Source organism: Gavia stellata, chromosome 9 (assembly GCF_030936135.1).
Source record: "Gavia stellata isolate bGavSte3 chromosome 9, bGavSte3.hap2, whole genome shotgun sequence".
NCBI classification, from domain to species: domain Eukaryota; kingdom Metazoa; phylum Chordata; class Aves; order Gaviiformes; family Gaviidae; genus Gavia; species Gavia stellata.
This window is the reverse complement of record NC_082602.1, coordinates 15,317,036-15,337,371: the sequence shown is the minus strand read 5'-3', so window position 1 is coordinate 15,337,371 and position 20,336 is coordinate 15,317,036. Positions and strand designations below refer to the sequence as shown.

The 20,336-nt window shown below is 33.6% G+C and overlaps 1 protein-coding gene across 11 annotated transcripts in view; it reads right to left on the bottom strand.

Moving 5' to 3' along the window:
- Nucleotides 1–20,336, bottom strand: part of KCNMA1 (potassium calcium-activated channel subfamily M alpha 1) — a 511,181-nt gene that overhangs the window by 154,128 nt on the left and 336,717 nt on the right. For all 11 annotated transcript variants that reach the window (XM_059820930.1, XM_059820929.1, XM_059820934.1 and 8 more), the window contains 3 exons: nt 17,674–17,749; nt 15,784–15,954; nt 14,026–14,117 (listed from right to left, as the gene is read on the bottom strand). In XM_059820930.1, coding sequence (XP_059676913.1) covers nt 14,026–14,117; nt 15,784–15,954; nt 17,674–17,749 — 339 coding nt within the window. The remainder of the gene's footprint in view (nt 1–14,025; nt 14,118–15,783; nt 15,955–17,673; nt 17,750–20,336) is intronic.

The following is a 20,336-nucleotide window of genomic DNA, read 5'->3' as shown; positions in this document are numbered from 1 at the left end:
CTTTATTTTACACATCTTTCTCCATATCTTTACCTCCTCTACTGAGATTTACTATTTAAATTTTTGGTTTATGACATAATGGGACAGCAAATCTCCTTAAAACGAATTGATATTTTTCCATGGTTGAAAGCAGACACTTATGCCAATGAAGGCAGTGCGAAGCTTGCCAATTATAGGCTATAAGCAGTAAAAAAAGAAATTTTTTCCTACCATAACTCCTACAAGGAGAGTACTTTACAATAAGAAATCATTATTTATTGCACCATTGCAATAGATTGCAATGAAGAAAATAAAAGTTTGCACACTGTGATGTAACAAAGGTTTCTACTGTTCCACGTTTCCACTAATAGATGTAGCTGACCACATAAGACGGAAGCACAATATATACCTACATACACATTCTTGAATTCTACATCTTAAATTCTGAGAGGCTGAAGAAAAGATGTAGGAAATTGCACTCTTAAGGGAACTTTGCTCCTTTATTATTGTAAAGCAAAGTCCAAAAATTTGTGATTAGAATATCCTACATTGTCTCACAATTTCCGTCATGGAATAAACTCAACCCCAGCTTCCATTACTGTCATGGGTTTAAGATAGATGGTGATTTTGATATGCCTACTGCTAACACTTCCAATTACCACATTGCTCACAGAAGTCAGGAAGAGGGACGAGGTGGTATAGATACAATTCCTGAATTAACAGAAAATCAACTTCATTTACAGGCATATATCCTATGCACAAACACTACAAATGCAATTTCACAAACTTATTTAGCACTTGAACTGCCAACTGTGAAGCAAAGTAATTCCAAGGGTAAGAAGTAGACCATCCAAGTCTCACCTAGTCCATAATTGTTCTGTGGCAAACTCAGTAATACAGAAACCTCACTAGCTGTAAACAACAAATAACAGGTGGCAGCAATGATTACTTATGTAATGGGTTATAATAGGAACCTGCTCTTGCTTCATAATTTGATGCTTGATGAAATGTGTGTAAAAAGTGAACTCATTGGAAAAGGAATAATTATGCAGAACAAAGAACAAATCAGTAAAATGCATCATGCAGTGAATAATACCAGCATCATGTACTGTTACTTTTGCAGTGGTTCAGGTGGTCACTAGAAAAGCAAACCACAATAAACTATTATACCAGTCCAGCACACCTTATGATATTGTTCTACTATTACCACTTTTATAAGTAGCTTAGCACAGAGTTTTAAAGCTTTATTTAGAAATATGATGAACTCAAATTCCTTTTGCATGAGTTTTAAGTGACATCACCAGGACTCAGATGTAATTTTAGATATAGCAGCAGTCAAAAACTTCAATGGTTTTATTCTTTTTAACAGGCAAGGAATATATGTTTATATGAGGCTCTAACCATGCTGTTTTGTATTTAACATAGGACTCAATATCATAGGACTCAATATTATGAACTTCTATTTCTAAACTAGCTACCCAAAGTGTCTGCTTTGGCTTCAGTAAGTTTTTGGTGCGGAAGGCATACAAGACCACTGAGTGCTTGGACTGTAAACACTTAAAAACACAAAAATCCCTGAGTTAAAGGTTTGCTGTTTTATGAGGTGGTAAGCACAATATTAGAAAACAAGACATAAAATATATTAGCTCATCCTTTTTTGGTGCAAGGTGTCCTTAAGAGGCTTCCTCTGGGATCTTTGCAGCTTGGCAGAGTTTGCAGCCACCTCTGCACTGGATAAAACCATGCCTATATTCCCCGCTACAGAGGCACTCTTCCACAGATCCCTAGTGGTCAATTGCCTGAGCTGCCAGCACTGTGTGTGCATGTGTTATTGCACTCACAGTTAGGTCAGGATAACAACCTTCAACACAGAAGGGTAAAATATGATTTCAAGCACTAAGATTCACTACCCGCCAAATGGATGGATCTCAATCCAATATATCAATGTAAATGGAAAACCTCAAGAAAGTTCAGATTCTGAAGAGGTGTTTAAAAGCTGAGTAGCTTACTAGATCTAAATTCTGAACAGACTGTGTTTGATACAGTACATTACACTAACATATTGGGAAGTTCTAGCTGTCCAGTGGTATTCAGCACTTTTCCTGAGTGTAAACCCATCTAGCATCAAAAACCGCAAAGGCCCAAGAAAATTATAAATAGCAGCTAAAAGTATTAATTTGTATTCCTAATACTGTCCGTACACGTATGACTAATTTTAAACTACGGGTATTATTTTCTTCAAATGTTTCCATCTATTACTAATTAAGAAATTGAACTTTCCATTGGCATAGTTGATGCATTATTTTTAATAATAGAAATAATTTCTTCTTACAGGCAACTGATTTGTACAGATCCTATGCTGTTTGTTACCTTTAGCAGGGTCTCTTTCTGAATGCTACCGTGCTACACTGCATTCCTGTGCAAAAGATTTACTTCCTTCCTGAAAGATTTTACTTCATATGGGTTCTTTTCTGTCATTAATTAGAGTCCACATTTTAAAAATATGGGTAAACTGAAGAGAAAAACTACAAGCCAGATAGCATGTGTAACCCGAATTACTCTACTGCAGAAGTTGTTTTCACAGGATCATAAGATTACAAGATAATTCAGCTTGGGAAAGACCTCCAGAGGTTGTCTACTCCAAAAAACCACTACTCTAAAACCAGACGCATTTAGTACAATAATTCAATCCTGTTACGATTCTCATTCAATTGGTTTTCAAAGCAATCTGCTCCAGTGAAAATAAAACATTTAGCTGTCAAATACTCTTGCATTTGAGCATCAGGACTGATTCTTTTGGAAGTGTCAGAAGGCATCTGCACCATGGTTTCATTTTAGCACTCTGATTTGGGGCTGCACATGATCTATTCTTCTCTTCTTTGCTGTTCTTAAATAGTGCAAGACAGTCTCCTGAGCAGTGATTGCAACAAAAACTCCTGGTTTTCAAATTTGTTTTCTGATCAGATACTTGCATTAATTTTTTGTTGAAAACTCCCACCAAAAAAATATCCTTTTAACAGAAATTATATTTTTGCTTAGAAGAAATTGAAAACAGATTTCCTACTTGCCCAGAGAGAGTTGTTAGATACATTATTTAAGAAAACTTGGAAAGCTTATATTGTTCCAATCTGTCCTGTATATGATTTGAAGACTTATAACTTCCTCTGTTTGTTCCAATAACCATTCCCTTCCCATGTACCACCCATTTTTTTCCACGCACCGAGAGTTTAAGTAAAGCCAACATACTGGATATCTTTTGCTTTCAGCTGGAGTTGGTTGGTAGGAAAATATTGTATTAATAATTTTGGGTCAACAGAAATGTCTAACCTCTGTGTTAAGCTTTTGTTTATGAAAAACCTCAAAAGTAATACAATATTCAGCTAAATTATTATGATTTCCAGGGTGTTTTTTTTTTCATTCTCTAAAAACAAAATTTAGAAATTATCTTACAATACTGAAAACCACGATTCAGGAATTTAGACATTTTTATTACTGATAAATATTCAGGAGGACTAAGGTTTTTGTTAAGTAACAGTTGTCATTGGTATCATGTGTCAGAAGTGGAACTGGTTTAATATACCAATGGGAATCCATATTACATGACTGTGATGCTGCAAAAAGAACCTTTTCCAGAGAATAAAAAGCTTATCAGAAGCCATATTGTATCAACTAATAAAGCCAGACTAATCCATTCTCTCCCACATGTACTTAAAATTTTCAAAATTATAGTGACCAAATATGAAAAATTAGTACAGTTCTACACAGTTGAAATTCTCTACAGTACCTAATTTTTTTCCACTCAAGTATTGACATAATGATACATTTGCAAAAAATACACTAGCTTCTTATAAACTAAACAAAAATGGTGATAAAAGGTCCAAAGCTACCACAGATATAAACAGTTTCGGGGGAAAAAAAAGTGAAATATGCAAAAGCTAAAACATCTAGAATTCTGACATGAGATAATTGAGAACATACACTTAATCCATATAAATAGCACTGTAAATGAAAACAGATCCACTATGAATAGGATTCTTCAAAAAGCATCTTTGCATGGTTCTTCCTTCAGAGGACACAATACAAAAGGCAAATCTTTTGCCTGTTTATTTTGAAAGAAATTATATCCATTTTATTGGAACAAGTATAAAGAACTTGAAAAAACTCACTCTAACTAGTCTGTCATAATAAATCAAAGATAATAAATACAAAATCCTGTTCAGCATTCAATTGAATACATGGTGTTCACTTGTCAAGTAACTAAATTAAGTGTGGCGCATATTGATCTAGATGTCTCTATAAAACTATAATATTTATATCAAATACATATGCTCAAATCTCTTTATGGTCTTTTCTGCTTAGTGTTCTGATCATGCCTTCATCTATCGAACATCTAAATTCTTTCTCTTTATACTAGTAGCAGGCTGCTGTGGTTGAGATAAACAGGTTCTTGTAAAGTCTAACTGGTTTTCCTCAACAAAGGATGGGTCTCAGTCACTTCTTATTAAGAAAAGTCAACAAATGTCAACAGAGACTGTGCATATGGTCTTCTTGCTTATCTATTAGTGGTATGCATTCCTTAAATATACCAGTTTACAGTACATTTCTAGCCGCTTGTGCTCTTCATGATTTACCTACATTACTCAAGATTCTATTAATTCAGTCCAATTAAGGGAAAACTTTATGCATGTTCTTATGTGTCTCTCTCTTATTTGGTTAAACATATGCCTTTTTTTAATATAAGCTCCCCTCTCAGATTAATACAGATAGAGTAATAACTGCTGTACAGTCACGATTTAATGGTTTTCTCTTTTTTCACAGTAGACTTGAACCCAAGGATGGTCCTCTAAGAACCACTTATTTAACCGATGTATATAGCGAGCCAGAACAATATAATATTTTAACTATTAAAAAAACTTGCCTACGTATTGCATATATGCCAAAAGCAAAGACTGAGAACGACTCATCTGGAATGGACACTTCTGAACCAAAAAAAGACACACCAGGTTGGTTTTCAAAAAATAACTCTAGCAGGCATGAAACTAAAAAGCATGACTCCCAAACTTGCCTTTTTGCATTAGTCATTTGTATCTGTGAAGACAGAGCATAAAATAGTCTGAAATCAAGACATGATTTTTAAAAAAATTCAGCTGTAAGCTATTTTCTCACTCTGATTCTCAAATCAGGCTCTAGAAATTTCTAGTACAAAGACAAGTCAAAAGTATTCAAGGACATAGCAAATTGTCTGTCAAGCATGTAACATCCCGGCAACTTTATTTTAGCATTTGTTCTCCTTCTACTGTTTGTTAGAAAGCAGATTTTCATTATTTTCTTTATTCCTGAAGGATTAAAAGTTTCACAAGTGTTGAAGTTACCAAGAAGCCAAAATAACTGACTTTCAAATATGTATCAACACTAAATTTATAAAAGAATATGACTACACTGTGATTGGAGGTGTGATTGCAGTATGTGAGAACATCTCTGAGCTACCTTTAATTTCTGTAAACAGGACCTGATAGCTTCAGCTGCCAACTGTTTAGGAACCAGAGCAAACTCGTGCAGCCTGTACTGAAGCTGTTGTGATTAATTCTGACAGAAACTATCTGTTCTTTCCAACAGGTTCCATGTTCTTCAAATCTCTCTTATATTGTGAGTAAAGAAAAATGAATAAATTAATACCAGAAAACACTCAAAGAGCTATATTCAGTATATGGTATACAGTACAGATCAGTGGAACAGCACTGGATCACATATCAGATTAACATAAATGGGAAATCATTAAAGTCAGGCATTTGGAAGTTACCTCTGATGCAGATATTAACTTACTTTGTGACCAATATAAGTATGTAAAATTAAGAACCAAGAAGGCATAATTTCAAATTCTTTCAAACATAAAGTTGGTAATGTGTTACAAACATACAGTCACACACAAGACCCTAATTAGTTGTGAATTACTACAGCTATGAAACTATATCAAGTGCACTTATACAAATCCAAGTTTCAGTCTTGCTCAGTGAATATTGGTGGTGTGTCACTGGCAACCTTTAAATATTAGAAATTGTTTCTGAAGCGCATAGAAATAGTACAGAGGAATTCACTTACACAGGTCCTCAAATATTTTATGTCCACCTAAGTGAGATTTCTACTAGAGAACAGGCCGATAGAGTGCATTTCAGATACTTTAATGTTGGATAAATAGCACACTCCTTTGTTTACACTGCATATCAGAGCTTGCATCTAAGTCTGTTTGCAATAGCATGCTATCATAAGTGATTCACTGTGAGCTGCTTTGTTTATTTCAACTTCCTTGCTCAGTTACAGCTAAGTGAGTTTATCTTACATTTTTTATGATCTAAGGAATTGCATAATGCTTGTCTATAAAGCAAGTTAAGAAATAAAAGTTAATATTCTTTGCTTGATCCATACCTCTGAAACTGAAATAATAACAAGAAAGCACAGTGATTTGTTTCTTCCAGGCTCTGGATTAGTTAAGAGGTTTCTGCCGTAGATTTAAGTAAAGGATGAATAGTCATCCTTTCATTCAGTCTTGATGGTAATATTATCTAGAGTATTTCTGCTTTCATGAAAAATACCGCAACGTTTAGACACAACACAGCTATATCACCATAAGAAATAAGCGAATAATTCAGTATAAATAGAAGTAAAAACTGTTAAATGCTATGGCATGCAGGAGGAGTCCATAGAAGAAAGCTTACAGTAAAAAGCAGGAGTAAACCACATCTTCAGCATTAGCATCTCAGTTGCAAAAAAACCTTAATTTACTGTTCCAGTCCCTCCAAACCCTGGTCTTCCTTCTTGTACTGTTTTGTACAGCAGATATCACACACACAGGACACTCTGTTATTACTTTTGAAATAAATTGAAAATATTTTCCCTTAAATGAATTGCTTTCTATGTTCCCACCATTACTCATTTTCAAATTGCCTTATGCATTTTTTAAATGCTCAATGAGTCAAAAAATAATTAAATCTTTTGTAAGCAATGCAGGAGTTAGCAAAGTCTATAAGATTTTTGAGCATTTCATTCATGACCAGAGCCAATGCATTTCTTTCCATAGAAATCACTCCAAAATGTCATGACTAATTTTCTGCAGCAGAACCTAAGTGAAAACAAAAAGTCATAATTCACTAAAACTTGCTGATCAATTCACCATTTCTGCTATCTCACATTGCACTCCCTGGAATGTCCACACTTAAAGTCATGGCCTGTATATTTTGTAGAATATGGTAGATCAGCAGATTTATAAACCAGATTCAGTCTTTCTTGGGTGAAAATTTGGACAGCAACAACTGCTATTTTGATGCCAAACCCAAAAGTTATTTTAAAATTTAGGCAGAGAGAAGGAAAAGTAGAAATTTTTACAATTGTAACTAGAAATATAAAATTAGTGCTGTTATTGTAAGAATGGAAGGTGATTTGAGACCTAGAATACACATTTTTTTAAGTCATAATATTGTTATATGTCACTTCCCACGTTTCCTTTCTTGCTTTCATAAGAATGGATATTGTTTAATAAGCATGCAAAATTGAAAAAAAAAAGTTTGTCCTATTAGTTCTATCTGTCAGTCTATTTAACACTCATCAGATTTTCTTTATCACTAAGTGAGACTTCATTTGAAACAGTGGGATTAGAAGAATGGCTAGCAGATGGGAAATAGAGACACCCCTGGGGATCGTAATGCAATCCATGTCATTCTCTTATTACATTCTCATCCCACTGGAAAATAATATCTTACATATTGTATCAAATTATTTAATATAATAATCTAATGTCACTTTCTTTGAAACTATGCCTCTCATTACTGCAGCAAATGGACCTTTGCCAAAGTATTTGGATAAGCCTTAAATTTTTTTTTTCTAATTTTTAAACACATTCAAATGTCTAATGAGTCCAAGATGGCCTGTCAACTTAAATTATCTGTTTGTCTTTCTGTTTACCATATCTATCTGTCTACAGTTTTTATTTTTCTTTGTGAAGTTTAGTTATTGAATCCCATGTTTCCTTCTGGAAGGAATCTCTAACAGATGATTCTTCCCGTTGATATGTTGATGATTTGCTAATTTATGGCTTGTAAATTTAAGAAATCTGAAGAAATCTCTGGGAAGCGGAGCAGATCACGAGAGAAGAGAAACAAGAGGGTTTAATAGCTTATACAGTAAAGAACTGTGACTTCATTAAAATACAATTTTTAATCTTATATATTAACTATGGTAATGGCTCTGGATCTTTTTTTTTAAATATTTTGAAAATTTAACAAAGTTTAGCATAAATATTGACTATTGGGACAAGATAAGTGGTTTGTATGTATACATACATCTATATAAAACAAAAAAATCCCTCTCCTTGCCAATATGTATTCATGTGAAGCTGTGTTCTGCTTGCTGCCCTCATAAAGAGTTTCCATTGGATTTTATAGCAGTTTCTCATGAAAAAGGCAAAAAGAATTTAGTCCACAGAATTAAAAGTCAATAATTCAATGTAGAGGAAAGACTGAAAAAAATTGTTATGTTATCCAGTCTCTCTCAGTCCATCAGTTTACAAATGTTCTTTCCATATGTTTTCTAGAGCTTTGTGCAGGCTGATTTACAACAAGCTGATGTTGTCAACTGGAAAATATTTCACAGAATTAAAATCCAGTCTGATCATATAAACACATGAATACAGAAATGAAACAACTGAATAAGAACAATCTTGATTCTCAAGTAAATTAGTAAATGACGAATAAAAGGCTAATTATAAATTAGTAGAGGCAAAACAAATCTGGATCTTTAACCAAATCTCATACCAGACCTGAGTAATATGAACGTTTCAAATAAAGACACACATCTTGATTTTTTTTTTTTTTTTTTTTTGGCTTAAAAGAAATAACACAGATGATCTTGTAAATCCTGTTTTGTCTAGGACTGAACGAGTAAGCCCAAATATCACAAGAAGAGTGCCACAGCAGAATTCTACTTATCCAAAGCCAAGAATTTCTTGAAGAAACCCCATCTCATAAGAGTTAAAGCCTGAACTTTATAGTTAAGAGGTTAGTTGGAGCACTTCAGAAAATCATCCAAAGCCAAAGTGATCACTGCCTCTTCCAGCCTTCCAGAGGTATGCATGCACGAACTAACCTGTAGGCTTATTGCTACATTCTAAAAACAATAGTCTATCAGATATGGTGACAGAGTGGCAGATATCTTTTCATTCTTCTATGGTACTTCACTTTAAAATGATCCTTTGAATACTAACTCATGAGTTCTACGGATTAGTTACAGAAAGAGCCTAAACAGAGTAAGTCAAATTGAAAGCCTTAAAAAGAAAAGAGCTAAATGTAGATACGGTGTAGGGAACCAGCTGCTGGTCTCAAAATTATTAAGAAAAATGGCTAAGAGGAAATATCATTAATACTCAAGCTATATTCTATTTCAGTTTGTAACTGATGAAAAAAAAGTGGAACAAACAAAAAAGCATAAAACTTCCCCTGCTTATATATATAAAATTATATGTTATTTTCTAATTTAAAGTCTAATCTATAGACTTTTTATAATGCTGTAATAAAAGGTCAGTTTTTTTTCCTTCTCCACCCAACTACATGTTACATCTAGCTATTTATCTCCAGTATTTGTATCCAGTATTTTGTCACTACAAACTACTGTATCTGTTCGTAATTATACTAGTTTGTCACTAATTTACTTTATGAAATTACCTGACTATAACTTATTTCAAGTATATGCTTTCATTAATTATTTCTTAGTGACCTACTAAGTTTCACAATATTTTAGTGAGATATGTCCTATATAATATTGCAGATATTTTTCACTGTGACGACATAAACCTTGGTGATGAAGCAATTAATAAGAGTTAACCTTCAGTATAGATTTGTCTACTTTGCATTTTAAAAGCATTTCTCATCTTCAGAAAGCATAAACTTGACTCCATTAAATCTCACAAAAACTCTTGTCAGGTAGTTACTAATCTATTAACAATAAAAATATGACAACTGCTCTACAGGGAAAGTAAGTTACATTGTTAACTACTTGTACAGAAATCGGCAGAACATTGGCTAGTACGTAAATAATATTAATGTGCTATACCTGCTTTGCAAAAACTATTTCCCAAAAGTTAAACTCAAGTATTACAGAAGTTATCCAGGGAAATGCACAGGAAGGACAAACAGTAGTGACTGAATTGCTCACATGAAAGAACAGAAAAACTGTGTAGGACTCAATGTGGAAAATATTGGAAGCCACATCACTGTTATCCTAAAATACCTCTTAGCATTATTAAAAAATAATATTTTTATAGTTCTGATTGCTTCTCATGCCTGACTTTTATTTCCCAGTTACATCTCAGTTATATATATATTTAATAATCAACTATTTTCTGTCTCTGTAGCTACAGTCTGTTTTTCTCTGTATCATTTCTTAGTGGTGTCTATAGCAAGAAGCAATTGTTTGTTTGTTCTGAGTATAAACAAACTAAGAAGGACAGTTTTTTCTTGCCTAATGAACATCTGACTCCGGTGTATCAGGGCATATAGTAAAAACATTACAGTCTTCTGATGAGCTGATCTGTAAACAGTAGCAAAACAGACATTCAACAGTAATCTCATTACATATAGAGCAGATCTCACTGCTTACAAATCTGAAATTAAAGACAAAGATCATTACCTTTTTTTGGTAACTTCTTAATTTTTTTCGCACGAGGTTGTAATTGTGCCAAAGTCATTACTCTACTAGTCATTAAATGTGCATATTTGGTCTCAGTCACATTTTGTATGGATATATTCATATGCATTTTGGTATACATGCAACAGTGAGTACTGTTGTTTATTTAACGGGTGAAACTTCAATCAAAGACTATAATAAAATACCTGCTTTTTGTTCTATGAGACCTTAGAAGTCTCATTACAGGAATATATTACAAAGCAGAGATTATAAATGAAATTTAAACTTTAAAATTCCCCATGGACTTTTGTAAAAAAACTGCCTAGTATCTAGTAAATTTAACCAGTGATAATTGCATACTGCCTACAAACTACTTCTGTCTCCAAATTCTGTATGTATGTGTCTCATCTAAGACAGAAGTAAGCTTCTTTATTTTGCAAAATAATTCCTATATAGTTTATGAATCCTTTGGGGACTTTATTGGCTGAAAAGCAAAATGAAACGTGAGATCAAACTTGCTGGTGTGTTGGTTGTTTCTCTTCTTTAGTAAGTGGAGTTTGTGGAAAGAATTTTTATGCATACATTCTATCTGCTTCGATAGTTACATTTCTATAGCAAGGCTTCCTTTAATATTAAAGCTATGTAGTGCAATCCTCAAAACATACATAATCATATGTTAATTTTAACTTCCAACCTAAATGTTTAATAATCATATTAGAAGCAAGTTATTCTACAGACATAGTTCATGAAGCAACATGTATAAACATATATAAAAATGCTACAAAGTAGATTCCATGAATTTATCTATTTTGGAGAAAGTTAAAAAGTACACACATCTGCTATTTTAAGAGCTGAAACTATATCTTTCAACAAAATGTAGCTGCTTTCATTTTGTACATGCATTTAATTTTATCTAGAAACTTTCTGACATTAGGAATAGAACAACTGTAGTTTCTCATTATGTTTGCTGCCAGAATCTATGCTTGGTTGCTCAACTAAAGACCTTATATTGCTAATTACTACCACATGCCCATATCCCAAGCAGAGGAAAACTTATTGGTTCTGACAATCCATTCTCTCAACACTGAATTCCAAATGAAAACTTAAATTTTGGCCAAACATAACATTTCATCAATCTTGTTCTACTGACTGCAAAAGCAACATCAAACAAGGGGTGCTAATGGCTTTTTACTGTGCAGTTCCCAAACTTAGATTCTCTGATGAAAGACCCACATGAGCAAAGGACATCTTTAAACTACTTAGTAATTAATAATTGAACCAGAAAACAATGCATAAAGTAAATCGAACAGTTTGTATGTTGATGACAGAGCTGTTTCAAATGACAAGTTATATGGGCAGTAGAGATCAGCAGAGAAAGCACTGACAACAGAGTAAGCTAAAACCAAACAGATAGTGCATATAAATAAAGACAAAAAGAAAAGGTGAAAAAATAAAATTAAGCATGCCCCAAAGCTAGCAGAAGCCTGTAATCTGGAGTTGAGCTTTTCAGGACGTGGGGTTCTGACTGAAGATCAAGTCCAAGTTTAGACACATCAGAAATGCTGGGTACTAGTGACAATGTAGAAGGGGAGAGACTAAAACAGTGTATGTAAAACAGTTTTTAAACCATATTCCCCTCTGCTATAACTCCTTTGGAGACTCAAAAGCAGAGGTGTAAGTTCTGTGTTTGAAAACCTTCTCACTTTGAGAAACAAAGTATGAATACAAATATGAAACTGAGTAGGCCTCTGTCACAAATAAACATTTTGGGAAATTAACAATACTACTCTATCTCAGAAATAAATTAAGGATTTTGTTATCTGGATAAGTGAATTTTAATGCAAGTTTCCAACATTAGTGTTTACAGTAAAAAAAACCCCAAAACCTCAGACATTTGAGGGTGTCTCAAAAAATGAAAGTATCGACGTTTTCAATTGTGTCATCTAATTGCTTGAGTATCATTGAACATACAATAGTATAAGCTATAACTAAAGAAAAAACTTTGATTTATCTACCCCGGGATGTAAAATGGTAATCTAGAATTAGCTCTGTGGGACATTTACAGTCTCTGCTCCACAGAGAGGAGAAACAACTTGATAAAACCTTAATCCACATTTATAAAATGAGGCATGGGTGATGATTTGAAAGGAATAAAGTAAAAAACATATCTTCTTAAAGTAAGGAGAGGGACAGTAAGTCCCATGCATTGCTTGCAGAACCTTGCATGACTAGTCTTTTAGGGCAAATATATCTCTACCAGTGAGTATCGCAATGATATATAATGAAAACAAAAGATGGCAACACTAAAGGTGATATAGAGGAGAAACTATTATATCGCCAAGTACATCTAGTTCATTAAAGGCTATATCTCAGCAGGTCGAGATGCTGGGAATGCCAGAAAGAGCTGATTTTAACCTGTTCAAGAAAACAAGCAGGCTTTCAATAGAAATGTAATAAGCTAATGTGATCCAATAAAATTTAACTTTTGCTACCAGGTAAAAAATAGTATTTTTTTTACAGGTTTGGGGTTTTTCTGTACTATGTTGATAATAAGACTACTACTTGCTCTTCTTAGGATAGGTTTTATACACTGTGTGGAAGAGAATCACTTTAAAATCCCTGCTCATAGATCCTAAAAACATGAGTGTTTGCAATATTCATATGAAGTCAATAGGAGCTGCATGAGATCTGAATCTGCTGCTTGAACAATGAGAAACAGCACTATCAGGTTTTTGACATAGTCAGTCTAATGGAATAACCCAAGAAACAGAAATCTCATATTTTGTATTCCAATAAACCCAAGTTTTCTAAAGAACTGAGTTGTTTGAAAATCATGTGAATTATCATTGTCACTTAGTTAAGAGATGACCACATGATAATCTGATGCCCAAAACTGTGAAGTGACAAGTCAATCTTGTTCCAGCAGCTAACTGCATAAGCAATAGCAGCATTTTTTACAAGATATGTCAGTGTAGTTTTAATGGTATCCAGCTTCTCTTGAAGTAGGGACAAAATGTTGTGACTTGTACCATAGCATAGCCCAGGTCTCTAATTATAGTGTGACAACTCTCCAGTGGTAACAGCTGATGTCAAGGAATACGGCCTTATAAGCTGTGAGTCAGCTATTACCACCTTCAGGGACTCTTTAAAGTCACACAACCACACCTGGTCTTTTTTGACTTACTTTCTGCCTCGGGTTGAGTTAAAAGTCCCGCCGTATTTCTTCCGATTAAGGATGAGAGCAGCAATTTCTGGCACGTAGCGAGCAAACATTGCCTACATGCACGAAACAAAAACACAAAAAAAAAAAAAGAAAATGGCATGCAGAGAGTGTTCTACTGCAGCAGAGGCAGCAGAGCCTCTTGGGATACTTACTTTCTTCCACTAACCGCACTATAGGAACCACCATATTTCTTGCGGTTTCCTATTAACTCTATGATTTCAGGGACGTAGCTGGCAAACATGGCCTAAGAAGAAGATAGGAGACAGAAGAAAAGACTAAAAAGAGAGGCCAAAGAAAGAGGGATGATGAATATTTTCAGAAGATATATATCTTTAAGATCTGAAAATGCAAAAGAATTAGATCTATGAAGTTGTTTAAAAAGAAAATTAAAAAAAAATGTAAAAGTTCTTATCAAACAAAACAAGAGGGCTCAAGGTAAAAGTTGGTCTTGGAGAAGGTGCACGTCTTATAAATTAAGAAAATGGTCAAAAGAGGAAAAATAGGCACACAAAACAAAACAAGAACAAAATTAATTCAAACTGGTATCTAATCATAAAAATACAATTATGTCTAATTCTTCCTGGAGAGGAAAGGGGAAAAAACCTATCCAAGCTCCACTGCAAAAAACCCAAAAATAAGTATTATCATTACTGTTACATTTCTCTTTTAAAAGACAGACTTTTTTCCCCCATGATTAGGATTCAAAAGAAGACAAAACCAAGATGTAATCAGGGGTTATTCCCCCTGTCAAAAACAAAAAGGTCACACCCCACTCCCCGACCCACCCCCCAAAAAAAAAACCTTTTCCAAAAGTTTATGTTTTTAAAATTATTGGAGTAACATGTGATAGAAAAAAGTTTTTGAGGAGAAAATAAAAATTATTCTGCCATGTTTTGTCCAACAAACATCTTCCTTGTGGATGGATACTTCAAAGAGCTACTGCCAGTTGACATGGTCTTTGTCTTCATATGTCAATAAAGATAGATGGGAATGCATATATTTATGCTCATATATATACTCATATATATATATTTGTATGTGTCTCATATATAGCAATCATAACATTAGTTATATACATATCACCTCTGTAAGATGTATGTATATGTGAAATTAACATATGAGAATAAACTAGTAATGTGCACAATATATATTGTGAGTCATCCATAAAGCACTTACCTTGCACAATGTAAATATTAAAATAAATCTTGCTGTTTTAGAAAATAACATTGTGACAGGCCCTATAACATTACTAACACTGACAAATAACAGAAATGATGACATAAGACAATTAGTAACTTTGGTGCTGTGTACATACAGGACAAAGAACATGAGAATTTGCTGATATAAAAGGATACTGGTTATGGCCAGTTTGATAAATTGCGAGTTAAAATTGTGCTACATGATATGAAAGTATGTTTGAAATTAAAGAGAATGCGGTTTGCCATCATCTGGATCAGGCAAGCTGCTCTTTAAGGCAGTCCAAAGCCACAGTGTTTGTTGGAATTCTGGGAAGGAACACAGAAGGGTAGGTAGGACTTCTGAAACCGCAAAGTGCCTTTAAGTATCAATAGCAGCCTCAAATAATGCACTACAGTCAGTCACTAAAAAGTAAAGGACTACAAATAACATTATAAGTTAAAATATTAAGGCACTTCATGTATTCACATGCATTACTCATTTGAACAAATTAGAAAAATTCTGGCTCTACTAAACAGGACTAATTTGACAAGCTCTGCCAAAATATATAACTATAGAAAAAAATGGGGTGTATTAAACATATTTAAAAGTTTTATAATTAATTTTAATTCACTAAACCAGTTATTATTATTTCTTAATTACAGCATTGAGATATAGAAGATCAAGTATTAAGGTAGCTGGAATAGTAATATTAAATAAAAAAGAGTTTTTACCAATCCTCCAAGGATGAAGAAGACCATGAAAAGGCGACCAAGGGTTGTTTTTGCATAAACATCTCCATAGCCAACAGTGGACATTGTAACCATCAGTAAATAAACACATTCCCAATATGTTAGAGGTTGATTATTTTGGAAATTTTCCCATGGATCCCCTGAGTTCTCCACCTAAAATGTACAAGAAAACATATAAAGAATTAATAAAGTTGTACCACAAATTAACTCTATTGATACACATATGCGTGTGTGTGAGTATATCTATATAATTTGGCACATAATATAAACTCTGGATCCTTTCCTGCGATTTATTTTGAACAAATACAGAACCTAACCCTGTCCCAGCTATAGCATTACAGTTCTTTTGCCAATATCCATAACCTTGCTACTCATAACATTTATGGAAAGCATCTTCTCCATGCACCACTAAATAATATAAAACTTACTAATGCAGCTAGGTAAGTTCATTTTATAGCAATTTTGTTCAGAACTTTTGCAAATTGACTCTTATTTGTAATGCAATTATACTTCTTAATGTTTTTATTTTAAAGCATTATGTAGTTATTAAAGGCATTAGTGACATCCTAAGTTTAGTGATACACTATTACTTTTCCAAGAAGCCAGGTACTGTATGTGACAAAGTTATAAATTTATGAGTGGGAAAGGACTGTACATTTTCCACAGTAAAAAGTCTGAAGTTTGAGGATTCCTACAGTAGAATAGAGAAACTTATGCTGGGGGAAAAAAAAAATCCAAGCCCTAGAAAATAGCATTCCATCCCTCCTGATGTAATTTTTAAAAGTGCTTTTTTGCCTTCTTTTTTTTTTGGTTCAAAAATAGAAAAAGCCAATGTTTCTATGATAAAAATGCTATATTTGCACAGAGAAGTGTAAAAATGTGGTCATCCGTGATTGAGAAGTATAACATAAATAAAAACATCCAAAATTTCAGTGCATCTTTATAGGAGTGAAAATTAAATGTCTATCTGGTATAACAAGAAGATAAACGTTCTGAATTTAATCTTATATAGCCGGATGCAGCTCAAGGTAATTCAAGTGAAGTCAATTAAACTGCTCTGGACTAACATCAATGTCATTAAACTATAATATTAGTCCAAAACCAATCCTGAATAACCGATTACTACTAGCACCTTGAAATTTTCCTGATTCTAAGTTGATCATAAAATGTACTTAAAGGACAAAGACTTGACCATATTTAATTAAATTGACCAAACAAATCAGTAAAAGCTATTAGTTTAAAATACACAATTGACATATACCTATCAAATAGATGCATATTCACATTTATGAACTCATATGTACTTCTGTACTGTCTCTTACATTTTTCAGGTATTGTTAAAAGCATAATAAAAATCTATTACAAAAATCTATGTTATCAGCGACTGAAAGCTACACCAAAAAAATTAGACATGTAAAAACAAAAGAGAAGGAAATAATCTCTAAAAAATTGCTACCCGGAATGTTAGCAACCCCATTACTTCTCGTGGAAATACAGAACTGCTTTCTTCTGGCACAACCATTGATTTCCCAGGACCTCAGTATCATTTCAGCTCTCCCAAAGCCTGCCAGGAAGCAGCCGGGTAGTTCTTTAGGAAACACTGCCACCTACTGGTAAATCGTAATCATTCAAGAAGTTGCATCAGTTCAAGTCTCATATTTTATTGCTGAGGTTAATGATGTATTACTGACTATTCAGAATCAGTTTTGAGTAGAAGCCTAAAATTCGGGAAGCTGTGATGTCTTTTTTTATTGTACTCTACAGATGTGTTAAGGGATTATCCAGAGCAAGGCAGCTACAGGTAATACAGTAGCTCAGAGAGCAGATGATCCATGAGAAAAAGTCAATGAAGTTATTTTCAAACATACTTACCAAATGTATGAACCCAGCTGCTGTCAGCCACGTGCTGATAAATATAGAGCACAGATTCACTAGCTTGATGGAATTACTGAAAATAAACAAACAACAACAAATAGGAACTTAGACGGGATTTTATAACACATTTGTAATATGTACCTGCATACAACTGCATACTTTAGACTGAAAGAGTCTGGTGATGATTTCTGAAGAGATGCAGGCTCCCTAAAAACTTAATCAAAAGCCTATGCAAAATATGTATTATTTTGTCTTTAGAAAAATTCCAATGCATTTGAGAGCAGAAAGGAAACAGAACTACATCTGTAGCTACATCTGTACTCATAATCAAACAAATAAAAATAAATAATGCTTTTTCAGAAATAATTTGGTTGCCTGTCAGTACACTCACCTTCTCATTTTTCATTGCTATACACTTCAGCAATTATTTACATGCAAATATTCTGCTACCCCGGAATACATCCATGTGGGTCCAATGAATTAAACTGAGCAATGCCAATTAACATTAGCCGCTGAACACTGCATTTATACATACAATTGACTGATATTTTTTGAATTATTTCATTTTTTGTTACCGTGTATGCTGGTTTTATATTCATTGTGCTTTCGACCCCAGACCTGTGGAGGCTTTAAAAACTAACAGCAAGAGGAGGCTTTTGTTGCATACTCACCAAACGTTAACACTTACACACATGACCACAGGGGAAGACTATTTCCCTGCAGTTATAGCAAACAATTAATTAACTATTGCAGACAATGTCATGCTGCTTTTGTGAAAAAATTATGACTCCCAAATTAAATAACTTAGGTATTTTACGCTTCCTGTGTAAAGTCCTAAGTACTTTTCATATTATTCTGCTTGCATGAACTCCTGTGGACTTTGTGGAAATTCATATGGAGCTAGAGTATCTCATACTTCACACACACATTTTTAAAAAAAAAAAAAAAAGAAAAAACCCAAAAAATTGAAACCTACCAGTCAAACTCTGCAAACTCTTTTTAGCCCCACTGAGCAGCATGTTCCCTATTGTAGCCAGAAGCGACTCTGAAGCAAGGACCTCATTCAGTTCAGCATACTTAAAAGTTTGTGGAAGAAATAGGTAAAGCTCATTCCTTCTGTTCTTACAAAAATCACTATGATTTCAAAAGCTAAGAAGGATATTCAACAAATACACAAGGAACTGAAGTCCATGTATTACTATGTCTAAATAATCCTACCCATTCACGGAACTTTATCAGGAATAGCTCTCCTTTGTTTTTGAAAACATTTCTAAGAAAGAATAATGCCTCAGAAAAATCACTACTACTCCTAAAGCAATACATTCCAAAAGCATAAAAATCAGGAAAAATTCACTATCAGTGTTAGTAGTAGTTTTGCAGTAGAACTAATTAATATTTCTGTTTATAACTACTTTAAGGACAAGACTTGAAGGACAAGACTTTAAGGACAATAAAAATGCATTGTTTTCAAAACAAAGTTGAGAAATGAACCTGGAAAATTAATCAGACCAGCTCCATTAAAAATATTTTTAAGAACTACTGTTAGTGAAGTGGGCACTAGTGGGTACTAGGAAAGAAATACAAAAATACTAGAAAATCAGATAATACACCAGCAGTTCTGCAATTAATTAGCATTCACCTACATCAACACATATTCCCTATTTCTCTCTTTCTTAAGGTATGGTTGATTAAGGTTCATATGTTGTTGGTGATAAAATTCAGTCATAGCACAAGACTCTAAACAACAGATTCCTAGATTAAATAAAATCATGCTGATGCAAAGTTCCATTATGAAAGGCTAAATATCATCCTTCACCTGAACTTAGAACAGGAGTGGCTCCACATGTTACTGTAATACAAGTAAATGACAGGAGTCATTAAAAATAACTATATACATGACTTTTCTGGTACATTTTATTTTTGCAGATTTATTGAACATTGTACCTTATCTCTCCTCTATGAAATACTTCTGTGTTTCCGCCAGAGTCTAAATATAGATGAAGGATTAGTCACAAACATTCTCCTGCTCTTTAAGCTCTTTCCAACATCTGTGCAAAATCCCTTACTTTGAGCCCTGCCTAAGCCTCTGTAATTTTGTTGAAAAATATTAGAAAAGAGTGAAGTGAAGGAGAGAAATTTTCAACTGAACACCACAGAATTCATTCTATTCATAAAACACAGGAACAAAAAATATTGAGTAAAATGCATTTAATTTCAAATTAGGGAAACAAATAGATCATTGGCAGAGTACAGTCTTTTAATATGCTGCAGTAAAATTTTGCTTTGCCTTACTGGTTCTTTTCAAATATAACGAATAACTTTTTGGATATTCTAGTAATTATCTAACACTCCCACATTATTTTGCTAGTCTTCTCACTGCCTCTATTTTTGCATTGTTTAGCTTTTTCCTTTGGATTACAGTGTTTGGAATGGCCCTTCTGCCCATTGTGTAAATAATATATGTTTCTTTAATCCTCATATCTCAGTCACTAATTCCAGGAGTAATTTTAATTTATAGGTTAGAGTAAACCTTTTTCTTTACTGAGGGAAAGAGCAAAAGAAGGACAAAATTTCTTCTCTAATTGCATCCAATATTAAAAACACAACAGTGCCCTTATACCCTATCAGTTTCTCATCTTGTCAGTAGTTACTTGTTATTA